Raw genomic sequence first — 12,927 nt, 5'->3', positions numbered from 1 at the left:
TAACCAACTGATTCGCCAGAAGCTTAGCAAGAATCTTGGGCTCGACGTTTAAAAGTGGGATCGGCCGATATGATGCGCACTGATCACGGGGCTTGCCGTCTTTATGAATGACAACAATGGACGCCAGTCTCTGATCACGAGGAAGAGGACCAAAATCTCGCGATGACAAAAACCTCTTACGGAGATACGGCGCCATTTTGTCTGGGCAGAGTTTATACAATTCCACCGGTATACCGTTGGGGCCCGAGGCCTTCCCGGACCGTAGTGAACGGATAGCGAGCGCTACTTCATCAGTGGAAAAATCCGCCTCCATAAGCTCCATATCAGAGTCCGACAGGCCAGGCAGAGCGATATCTCGGAGCAAAAGATGCGAATCCTCTTCCGGCAAATCCGAGACCGGCGCATAAACCGCCTGGAAATGACGGGCAAATGTTCGGACTATGTCAGACGGGTCCACTACTCGAACACCATCCACACTCTCAACAACAGGCACCACTCTGTTCAGTCTATCCCTTTAATGATGATTTCCTTTTTCAGCATCATCAGTCTGTGGATTTGGTGTGAAATTGCGTGAATTCTCTTTAATTAGTCATTAGTGAGTACGCTTCCTTCTCTTTCTCATCATTATATTTATGACTGTCCTTCTTTTCCTTTTCTACTATCATGCCGACGTACATGTGTGTCACATGAAATGAGTGAATACTGTGTACAACCAGCAATCTTGACCGATGTCACTCAATTTGTCCTGCTTTTAAAGTCCAAAAGAGTCTCAGATGGGTAACAGAAGCACGTACTGCAGATCAGCAAAATAGTTCAAGTGCTGGACCAAACAAAATAGACAAGCCCTAGTACTTTACCATTGCATTCTAGGCTACCAGACAGGCCATTCTACACAGCCATGAAAGTGTCATACATTATTGGCAGATTAATTTAAACACATGTGTAGAGTGCTGCAGAGTTTCTGAGATTCACTAGTTAAATGTTCAATCCATGGTGCACATTAAAATGTTGTGCTTCACCTTTAAAGGCCTTTCTGACAGTTACCTTGGCAACTATGCGCTCATCCAGCTGCTGCATTATTCCGTGACAAATCTTTTAGACTGGCAGTCTGATCGATCATTATGGTCTTTTAAAGTCTCATATGTAAATTTGAGAATATAGTCACTGCCATTTGTTTGGTGTATGATGCATCACTCCCTTGAAGGATTTAAAGGCCTAATAACCTGTTTATTCTTCCTACCCCACAATATGTAGGTTATCAAATAGTGTCTCTACTGGCATTTAACTTCATATATTAGTTTCATGCACAAGAACACAGTTTTGGTGTTGCTCGTGAACAAAGCTTGCACTTCATTTCTTAAAACTGCATTTTAGGCAAAGTTTCTGTAATCCATTATATATTTCATGTATTGAATGATATTGATGTAATTCTAAGACACGAAATAAACGTGCCCACGGTGTTCCTGCCATAGCTACATGTTAATCACATTTACCAAAATCCGATCAGTTGACTAATGTTGAATTTATATTTTTAGTTATTTTGATAATGTTTGGTATATGAAAGGTGGCACGTTGTACGTAATCCACTCTCCTTACTTGTCTTAATATTTTCCCTAGCCAAGAGAAATCTTCCGGATCCCTGGAGCGCCAGGAATCTGTGGCTACCACAGAGGCCAGGTTAAGAATGGAAGGCGTGGAGCTTAAGGAGGAGTGGCAAGATGAGGATTTCCCCCGGTAAGCAATATTTTTAACTAAATCTCTTAAAGTTGTACCTTGCTTTAAACATTGGTTTGACAGTTTTTACCCTTCAAATAGTATGAATAAAGTACTATTTATTGTTTACAACCAAACCATTTAGTATTGCAGTTTTATAGTTATGTGAAAGTACTTTCTAAGTAATAAATCATGTATGGGATGCCACACAAAAGAAGGCAAGCTAGCAACCTGATACAACAGCCAGGCATTATTAAAGATGTCATTGAGCACTGTAAATCTGTTGCTAAGGTCCAGCCTAAGCATTTGGCTTAACCTGTGCAAGGGAGGGGCTACAAATTTGATTCATTCTTATTGTTGATTGCTCTCAAAATATTGAGGCAACATCAAAACATCAAAATTACCTATCATAAACCAACCTGGTTTTGCAAGGGGGGTCCCATCAGTTTTTGGCCCCAGGCTCGGCAGCAATCTAGGAAACCTACCAAACCCACACATTTCTGAAAACTATACAACCAGGGGAGTCCAGCGAGGTATGGCTTTAGTGGGTCCCCCAACATTCTCCTACCCAGACCTCCCCTGCAAACCTCAAATTTAGCTGAAAAAAATAACTTTTTTTCTCAAATGTCCGTGTGGGAAAGTTCTGGAATCTGCGTAGATCCACAAATTTCGGCCATCTTGGGAAACTACCAAACCCAAACATTTCTGAAAACTAGATACCCGGAAGAGTCCAATCAGGTATGGCTTGCATGGATGCCCCAACGTTTTCCTACCTAGAATGCCCTGCAAACCTCAAATTTAGCTGAAAACCCCACATTTTCCACATATTTTTGTGTGGAATCACTGTACCGGCACAAATGTCTTACCCCACAGCGTTCCCCTGAGTATCCCAAGTAAAATGATACCTCACTTGTGTGGGTGGGGCAAGGGCCTGTAACTAAGAAGAGTCCAAAACATAGGGATTAAGGGTATAGCACCAAGAATTCTAAGCGCTACATTTAGCCAATTCTGCATTGGCCACCCACACACTTGGGGTGCCATTTTACTCTGTTCTTTTGGGAAACCTTTACGGTTAGAGCAGATTGTGCCACAAGCAACAGTGTCAACTTTGGCTTATTCCCTGAACAACCACACACCAGTGTAGAAGTTATCTACATATAAATGGTGACCTTTGTTAAAAAGGCCTCTACCAAGTTCCCACACAACTTTCTCAGTCACTCCAAAAGTGGACGGACAACCAGGGGGGTTAATCCTGGATTCCTTACTGGTGTACACCCTGAAATTAGAGACATATCTAGTCCTATTGTCACACAGCATATACAGCTAAATTCCATAGCTTGCCCTCTTACTAGGAATGTTTGCCTAAAAACTAAGCAGCATTTGAACAAGACCAAAGACTCATCCACTGCTATTTCTTTCCCTGGAGCATGGATCTCAGAAAATCGATCTACAAAGTGGTCAATGACAGGCCGAATCTTAAAAAGATGGTCACAATCAGGGAGATCTCGTGGCAACGCTAAACCATTATTGACCAAATGCAGCATCCGAAGCAGAAGCAAATAACTGCCGGAGATATAGCCGTTGCCATCAAGGGACTCGTAGACCAATATGAAGACATTGATATATTTTATATGTATATATGCATGTATATTTATATATGTATGTACATATAGGTAGATGGGTATAGATAGATGTATACAGATTTTTTAGACCAGTATTGTTATATGTATAATCAAGACAGGTAGGTGGGTGACTGTTTGATTAAAGTATTCTGGACTCCCCACATGTAGTGGGAAACTATTACAACATTTATGACTTCAGTGAAGATGCCTACAGTGCAGAACCAGGACTGTAAGTGGGCAACCATTTTAGCTTTGTGGCAGAGGGCTATCTGCTGATAGTACCGTGCATTGTCCGTTTCTACTCCGCGTAACCCTGCATTTCCTGCTTTAATCACACTGTTGTTGGCTGGCAGGTACCTTTCCAAGATATGTTTGTGTGCCATTTAACATGACCGAACATAAGTTTAATAAAAACTACCAATGTGCTGTTTTATTTACCTATGCGCGTTTGTTTATGTATAGGCCATTGCCAGAGGATGACCAGATAGAGGAAGATTTTCTAGCTGCATCTGGAATAGAAAGCCATTCTGGTAAGAATTTTTTTGAGGGATTTAATATTTTATCAAAGAGTGTGGGTTGTTATTTCATGGCCAAACTTGAAATACATGGGTCCCACCTATATTAAAAGCATGTTCTCATGGTATGTTCCGGGCTGGACCCTTCATTCATCTCATGTCTTCCGCCTTCGGAAACTTAGGATCTCAGTTGTGAAACTGTCTCCTGTTATTTTTTTTGCATAGTTTGCAAAATCTGCTGCGTTTCAGGAAAGCACAGAAGGTCTGGATATGTGTCTAATCAGTTGCTTCCACTGCCTTAGTGTTGCCTTGTTTGCAGTGCATTGACTCCTGTATAGGTGGAAGTGTGCTTAATAAAATCAATAACAAAACATATAAACCAACACATGGCTGCTCTAAAGGAATCCTCAAGTGTTACTTTTTTCAGATTTGAATAATGAAATCAAATTCATATGTATATGAGATTGTAAGTATATACATGTGTAGGTGTTTATATGCAAGTATGTTTATTTTGTACATACTGATTGATTTCCCACCATCCATCTGCACAGGAAGTGTCATCACTGCATTTCCCATCATCCATCTGCACAGGAAGTGATATCACTGGTTTCCTGCTATGACCCTCTCTAAGAGAAAAAGCCAAGCAAGAGGACTTCTTTATCCATCATCCATCTCTCACCACCCACCACCCCGGCACTCCTCCCCCTTCCAAGACCTACTTAATGGTGGTCACAATGCAGACACTCCGCCTGGCGCACCAAAGGTGATCGTCTCCATGCCTGGCACATGCCCAGCGCCAGGAAACCTGCTCCTCCGCCTATATTCAGTTCTCTTCTGTTCTCTCAGCCACAGGAGCATTCACATTCATCTCCACCAATTTCTCATGTACTTTCCCACACCCTACACCCACAAGCACTTCGCCAACAGCACCCCATTCGCTTACACAATCCAGCCGCACGCTTTGTTTGCCACCTTGGAGCAACAGAAAATACTTCGGCTAAACCAGCAGATTTTGGGAAACAAGGCAATGCCCTTTCAATCCGCATCTTTGATACGCCTTTCCTCAATTTCCCCTGATGCCCAGGGTACTGAGGAGGGTGAAGACGGATCACTGTACCCTGCTCCTCATTGCTCTGGCTTAGCCACGCCAGTACTGGTTCGACAAACCTCTGCAACTATCTGAACTTCTTGTGATATCATGAAAATTTACTCCAGACTCCTCTCCAAACAGAGAGATACTCCATCACAACTGTAAGTCACTCAACCTGACAGTAAATGATACCTGAATACTTTGAGTTCAGTCACTTACATTTGCCGATAGGATGTAGAAATATCTTGGCGCTGGCATGAGCACCAGCTACCACGAGGGCATGTAGTGCCAAGTAAAAGTGTTTTGTCTCTGGTTCAAAACCAAAGGTTTATACTCACACATTCTACATACTCACAAAATATTGCCATATTTGTTGGACCTAGCAAAGAGTTATCGGAAATACTAATCAGTCCGAATCCATCTATCGGCAATATCAAGATTTCGATGAACAGTAGACTCCTGATTCGCTCTTTTCCCTCATATAATCATAAAACAGTTTACAAAAGGACTATTTCCACCAGGATCATAGGAACTTAACACTGTCCTGGATCAGCTGATGTTGATTCCTTTAATGCTCATCCATAAGGTACACCTAAAGTTCACTTGTGGGAAAACAGTGCTTCTAGTGCTTACATCTGCAAGGTGGGTAGGTGAGATGCAGGCATTTGCTGTCAAAGACCCCATTTCTCAATTCACTAGGGACAAAATCATCTTGCGAACCAACCCAAAATTCATATAAATGACCCTTTCATTCTACCTTCATTCTTCCTGATTTCAACAAAGTTAACAGAGAGAGTGGCAGTAGTCCTCCTTGATCTTAGTGCGGCATTTGACACGGTCAGTCATAACACCTTACTGAGCCGTATAGCAAACGTTGGCATTGTGGATAAGGCCTGGCTCTGGATAAAATCCTTCCTAAGCAACAGGTCGTTCCAGGTGTTTGATGGACAAGCCGTCTCCTCCAGCATACCTATGAAGTGTGGAGTCCCCCAGGGCTCCTCTCTAAGCCCTGCGCTTTTTAATATCTATATGAGGCCACTGGCTGAGGTAGTTCGTCCGTATGGAGTTAAGATCATTTCCTATGCGGACGACACACAGCTGGTGGTCTCCTTAGCGCAGGAAGCCCAACATTCTCCATCGGGGGGCCTAACCAAATGTCTGGAGGAGGTGAAGTCCTGGATGACGCTGTCCTCACTAAAGCTGAATGGGGACAAAACGGAGCTCATGCTGCTAGGCCCGGCCGATCCGACCCTCTTAAAGTCATTATGGCCCACCTGTCTAGGCCCCCCCCCCGGTTCCGAAAGATAACATCAAAAGCCTGGGGGTATGGCTGGACAGGAATCTTACCTTTAACACCCAGGCCACAAAGCTCTCCGCCACCTGCTTTGGACTTCTCCGGACATTGAAGAAGGTCCTCCCCTTGCTCCCAATGGAGGCTAAACAAACAGCTATTCAGGGCATAATTCAATCACGCCTGGACTCAAATAACGTCCTTTATCTGGGAGCCCCAGAGTACACATTAAATAGATTGCAACTGGTGCAGAACTGTGCGGCCCGCACCCTACTGCAAATTCCACGAAGAACCCCAGTCAGAGAGGCACTGACCAGCCTTCACTGGCTGCCAGTACGAAAAAGAGTCACCTTTAAAGCAATGTGCATCGCCCATCAGGCCTTCTGGGACTCGGGCCCAAAAATCATGCGTAGCCTAGTCAGCCAATACCACCCAGGTCGTGAATTACGTTCTAGTCAGGCTTTTATGGCAACAGTCCCCAGAATCAAAAGGTCTAGAGCAGGCGGAAGAATGTTCACCTTCAACGCCTCAAAAATCTGGAACTCTCTTCCCCTTCACCTGAGATCTAATCCCAACCTTGCCTCCTTCCGCAAGCATCTTAAAACCCATCTATTCAAATCTCCGTAATCATATCAGCCCCTTCCCCCTCCTCCTAGTCTCTGCCAGTCTCATTACATCCCCCTCTGGTTCCTTAGCGCTTGGACGCCCCAGGGCAGCAATCGCGCTGTAGAAATGTATTTTCATTCATTTTCATTCATCATTGCACTGTTTGGATGTGCACAAATGCATTAAGTTCTATATAGAACATACCAAGAACATCCATTCTTCAGACCAGCTGTTTCTTTCAGTCGATCAGGAACCCGTCGAGACATGTCCGAACAGAAAATTGCACATTGGCTCTCAGCTTGCATCATCTTTTGCTACAGCAAAGCCAAGCCATCCATAACCGAGGAGAGTGAGGGCACATTCTAAAAGAAGTGTGCCTATGACTGCTACACTACACGTGTGTGTATGTTCAAGACCTCTGCTGTGTAGCTACCGGGCGGAGCAAGGCACATGCTCAAGAAGCACTACTGCCTGCCAGAAGCCAGCCCAGCAGGGGGACAGCCAGTCCTCCAAAATCTATTTCAGTAAAGGTGAGCATGCTACCCACTTTCTTGTAGTTATGATGTACCGCTTGCTATTCTGATTCAAGCATGTGAATATCTGAAAGATTCAATGCTGGAGAAGACAATAGTTACATACTTATAACTTCAGTTTTCCAACATTTGTATCTGTCATGCATTCACATCTGCCCTCCCTCCTCCCAGGGCTGAGGGTGATTTATTATTAAGTCTTCTCTCACTTTGTGCTATGAAATCTGAGCTATGGTGGATTTAAGGGGGATTAGGAGACCTAGAAATTCAATCTCACTGAAATTTGGGCTGCTTTAAATTAGATCAATTTGCTACTAAATAAAAACACTTGCTGCTGAACTACGGCCATTTTAACACTGTTTATTGATACTTAAGATTACTAGGGATTCCCAGCCCCACAACAGGAAAAGAAGCATGTGAATATATGAAAGATACAAACGCTGGAAAGCTAGAGTGACAGGTAAGTAATCAACCATATAGAAGGAGCGCAATGTAATTACAAATAACAATCAAATATTGAAGTCCATAAATAATCCAGTTCCACTACAAGCTTCCTTTTTTCTAGATCCAGTCTTTTATTGGTATACGTTGTTTTTACTTTTTCATCTCCTTTTAATTCACAATTAGTTCTTCAAGAAAACATTCACAGAATGTGTTATTAAACTTGCATTCCACAGCCTACGCGTTTCGTCCCTCATGGGACATCATCAGGGCTTCAAAAATTGACTAGTCCTTGGATGGATGGAAAATATATATTTAGTATCTGTTAGTGTATCCTTCTGGACCTGATTCCTATTCCTGGTCTTATATCCAAATGTGCCACCATCTTGGGTCCTTAATATGATTGATTTTTATTATAAGCTTCCTCCTTCAGTGTTGCCCCACCTAATCAAAAAGGCTTATCTTGGTGCTCCGCCACTCATATTCAGACATATGAATATGAATGTTGGAGCATCAAGATTAGCCTTTTTTTGGGCACCAGGGAAAGATTGATTAATTGTCAATTAAAAGGAGATGAAAAAGTAAAAACAACGTATACCAATAAAAGACTGGATCTAGAAAAAAGGAAGCTTGCTGTGGAACTGGATTATTTATGGACTTCAATATTTGATTGTTGATAGTTGTAATTACATTGCGCTCCTTCTATATGATTGCTTGTATTGCATTTTCAGTGGCTTAACGGTGGGCCACGAAGTTGAGCGCAGGAAGGCGAAAGTACAGGTAGAATTAGAATTAACTCACTAGTGCGCATGTGTTTTTCCCTCATCATTAAAGAGGTATTGAGTGACAGGTAAGTAACTAATTCATTTAAATTTTTTGCTATTAATGATTAATACTAATTCAATCTATGAATTTAGTCCTTCAGATAATATAATTTACAAGTAAGTTAATCATCCGTTGAGGAAGTAACTTGTTCTTTGACTCTTACTATACTCTCCCTCCACTTGTTAATTTTGGGCTCGGTGAAATAGTTGCTCTACTAGTCATTCATAGCATTCAATCCTAACATTATTTCACACTCCACCAACACAAATATTTTTCCTGACAGTTAATTTTGAGTCTGAAGTGATTATTTGGATGGTTGTATTAAAAGCGTCAGAGACATGACATATTATGGCATCTTTTCACCTTTTTTCAAGATCCAAACTCTTTGGAAGTACATGGAAATAAGGCGAAAAAGAAATTGTCCGCACCAAATATAAGTTTAACACTGGATCGCAGTGATGGCTCCATTCTCTCAGAGGACTTGGAGGAGAGTGGAGAACTCGATTTAGATGACATGGATACTCCTTCAGAGAACAGTAACGAGTTTGAATGGGAAGGTGAGTATTTCATATTTTTAATATATGCTATTAATTGCAAAATTGTATTTCTCACTGAGTCCTTGCGAAAAAAAGTATTTAAGAAGTTTTCTATGTTGCCGCTATTATTGCTCCCTGAAAACTTCACAGCATTTTTCTGTACATGCATTTGAATGAAGTGTTTATTTGTGAGGAATTATGACATCACATGGCTTATGACTGATGTATACTTTCAGCATAGTCCCATTGTCAATTATTAACTTGGAAAGGAAAAATGAGGATAGGAGTGGGGTGCTCATGTTAAGTGTTAATACATTGTGGGATGTATTTAATTGTAGTTTAACTGTCTGGTATTTGTCACTGGCTGCACATAAATGTTTTTAACCTTGGCACCTTTTAAAGCAATCTTTCAATGGTTTGTTGAACATTAGGTTGTTGGGCTGCACTCTTACAGTTAAAGTTATTCCTTATTGTGAAGTCTTGTAGCCACATGGCTCTTCCTACTTGTCTCTTTCGTTATAGCTTTTTCATCTAGACAATTGGTGTGTGAAGTGATACAAATGCTCCTTGATTTATAGGAGTCGAAGACTTACAGCACATGCGTTGTATATTCCGATGATATTCACTGTCTTGCAATCTACTGCTAGTTTATGAATATTATGTCGTCTGTGAAACTCATAAAGTAAAGGCACACAGAGAGTGCATCAGATGTATTTAATTCAGATTTAGAATGGCTTGCAAGTGTTCTTGCAAAGAAACAAAAAAGTGGTAGGTGGTTTGTTTGAATTAACGTGGCCACTAGTGACTTCTATTGACTGCAATCCAGTCCTTTTGACCCACCATTCCACCTCAAACAGGAACCAGCCGTATGCAAATCCATCTTAGTTCTGCTCCAATACAAACCGGAACCAGCCCAAACTACTAGGCCACGTCCCTCAAAGTTCAACCCCAAGCCATTATCAACCTATTTTGTCTTTAGTAGGGTGCAGCTTTAGTCCTGTGGCATATTAAGCACCAGACCCATCTCTGGGTGTACCAGTCACACTTAGTCCATCACACTAGGCAGAACAAAAATGTGATGTGTGGATTACTTGAATAACAGTTACTAGTTATTACTCTGGGCTAAATTCCAGTTCACTGTTCTTTTTTCCCCACCATGCCACCTCAGACAGGAATGCAAAGCAGTCTTTGTCCTGTCCTGCTCAGCTTCGAACAGTCCAGCATGAACTGCGAGGCCAGGTCCCTCTGAGCGGAGCACAAACAACCCCGGACCGTTGTCAGCCTATTTGGTCCTCTTTCGTATGGTGCAGCTTGCAACTAGTGGCACAAGACCACCAAAACTACGCGCCCTGGGAAAAGTTTGCATCAAAGGGTGACAAAACCGTTAGGACACCAGATCGGTTGGAGACGCAGACCCAACTTTCAGACATATATTCACAGTTTGTTGCCATGATCTTTAAGCTGCAGCAGTCCAGTCGTTTAGAAAGGACTCGAGGGATGGAGAGAAGACAGGTTGTTAGTTATGTCATATACTAACTTTTAAATTCTGTCCTTTCTCTGAGTTTAGCTAGCCCTGGAAAGACGTCCAGGAGGCCTGCGACCTCTGCTTGCCCTTGGACTGAGGCAAAACGTAGTGGAAATAAAGCCTTTTGTGTAAGAAAACCATGTTTCTAAAGGAGATGTGAAGTGCATTCCGGTGTTTTCACCCGACAGTCCGAGTCTCCTTAGTGACACTTTCAAGGAAGAATTTGAAGAGCACGCTTAAAGGGGTTAGGAAGAACTATATAGGGAGTTGCCCATTATAAATTGACATGAGTGAGGCGACCAGAGTTAAAACCAGTTTCTAAACAAAGGACGAAATCAACAGTTCTTCAGCATTTTCAGTTATGGAAATCCTACAGCTAGTAATCTGTAGGTCCAAGACCACTATGAAGGTTCTTAAACAAAAGATGATCGACTCTGTTGGAAAATCTACCTGACAAGGAGGTTCAGCCTCCATATAGAATCGGCCTCCAAAAGATGGTCAATCTCTGCATAAAAATAAACTGCAAATCCAAGGTTTGCACTCCACGAGAGAATCAACATTAAAGATGTACATAGTATACAGTATGATTAACCTCAAAGTGCATGCATGATTTACTTTTAAAAATGACATTGTAAAATGGATCTAAAAAATGGATATTGATTTATCAGCAGTAATAAATTGGTGTATTTAAGCATATATTTTGAATTATTTCTTTTTTTTCTTGAGAAGGAGGTAGAACCGTAAAACATTTGACTGGGAAACAGTTGTGTACTTATGTGTACTGATTTTGAACTCCAAAACCAATTTGAAGAAAGCATTGAAAGATGCCTAAACATTTTTTTTGCTATATTGTACATAAAAGTGAATGTATGATGGAATCACGCATTCCAATGTAACGCATGCCATAACCACGCGCTTGTTACAACGCAAATGCCATTACCACACATAACCTTTACTACGCATAGCCATAACCACGCATAGCCTTTACCAGCCATTTCATTGTAAAAGCACGAGTGGTAAAGTTTTACAACCAATTATAAGTATTTTACTATGTATAGATAAAGAGTTTATATTTTACTGTAAAATACTTACATTTTTGTGATAAAAGCATGCTTGGTGAAGGCATATGCTTGCTAAAAGGGACAACACTACTTTTTTCTTTTTTGTGTGCATGTGTATATATATATATATATATGTGTGTGTGTGTGTGTGTGTGTGTGTGTGTATACGTGTGTGTGTATGTATATATATATATATATATATATATATATATATCTATCACAACGAAGATACTCCTTCCGGACTCTCAGGGACCCACGGAGAGTGGCGCGCACGCCGGCGAAGTAAACTGGCTGTTTCAATACCTTTTCGTAACTTTTGCACTTCGCGCGCTGTCAGGGACGACAGACCCAGCGTCTCATCAAAGTAACTGATGTTTATTTTTTCTAACTATATTGCGAGTTTGCTTGAGTGCTATTAACATGATTCACAACATAAGGGAACTGTTTAGAAATGTACGGAACGAATTACTATTCCACTACAAGATGTCGGCCGCTTTCAGATGTGTATGTCCTTTATCACTGTTCATTACCTCTCGCAGTATTTGTTTGCCGACCATGGTGGGTTCCTTACACGTGATCAAGCTTGGTGATAGGTGAAACGCATTGTGTGAATAAACAGCAGTTACTTTGATGAGACGCTGGGTCTGTCGTTCCTGAGAGCGTGCGAAGTGCAAAAGTTACGAGAAAATATATATGGGTGTGTGTATGTTGGAGATATATAATATCTCCAACATCAGCCCCACATATCATGAAGAAAAACAACGCCATGTGGTGAAGTAATTCAAAGTTTAATGTCGCTCTTCAACGCGTTTCGCCTGTCCCAGCAGGCTTGTTGGTGAACAAGCCTGCTGGGACAGGCAAAACGCGCTGAAGAGCGACATTAAACTTTGAATTACTTCACCACATGGCGTTGTTTTTCCTCATGATATGTGGGGCTGATGTTGGAGATTTTGACCGTGTCCTGCTTGGGTGACCGGCTACAACGACGCGCCCTCCGTTCTGGTGGTGGCTGCTGTAACATAAGCAACAGGAGGTGATATATATATAGTTAGGAATTAGCATTTAAAAAACCTTTGAAATTCACTGAAAAAAACCATAGGTTTTAGGGGTGTTATAGTTAGGAATGAAAAATTTCCTAGCTAACGTAACGGAAAGTTTCAATTCTATTAAGG

General features: G+C 41.7%; 1 protein-coding gene across 1 annotated transcript in view; it reads left to right on the top strand.

The window, feature by feature from the left end:
* Nucleotides 1–12,927, top strand: part of LOC147671279 (BCL2/adenovirus E1B 19 kDa protein-interacting protein 2-like) — a 162,733-nt gene that overhangs the window by 85,621 nt on the left and 64,185 nt on the right. Inside the window, exons 3-5 of the mRNA XM_086948103.1 lie at nt 1,618–1,734; nt 3,798–3,865; nt 9,008–9,190. Coding sequence (XP_086804229.1) covers nt 1,618–1,734; nt 3,798–3,865; nt 9,008–9,190 — 368 coding nt within the window. The remainder of the gene's footprint in view (nt 1–1,617; nt 1,735–3,797; nt 3,866–9,007; nt 9,191–12,927) is intronic.

Source organism: Lissotriton vulgaris, unplaced genomic scaffold (genome assembly GCF_964263255.1).
Source record: "Lissotriton vulgaris unplaced genomic scaffold, aLisVul1.2 SCAFFOLD_3271, whole genome shotgun sequence".
Lineage (NCBI taxonomy): Eukaryota > Metazoa > Chordata > Amphibia > Caudata > Salamandridae > Lissotriton > Lissotriton vulgaris.
The sequence above is the reverse complement of the archived record's forward strand: the minus strand, read 5'-3'. Positions and strand labels throughout refer to the sequence as shown.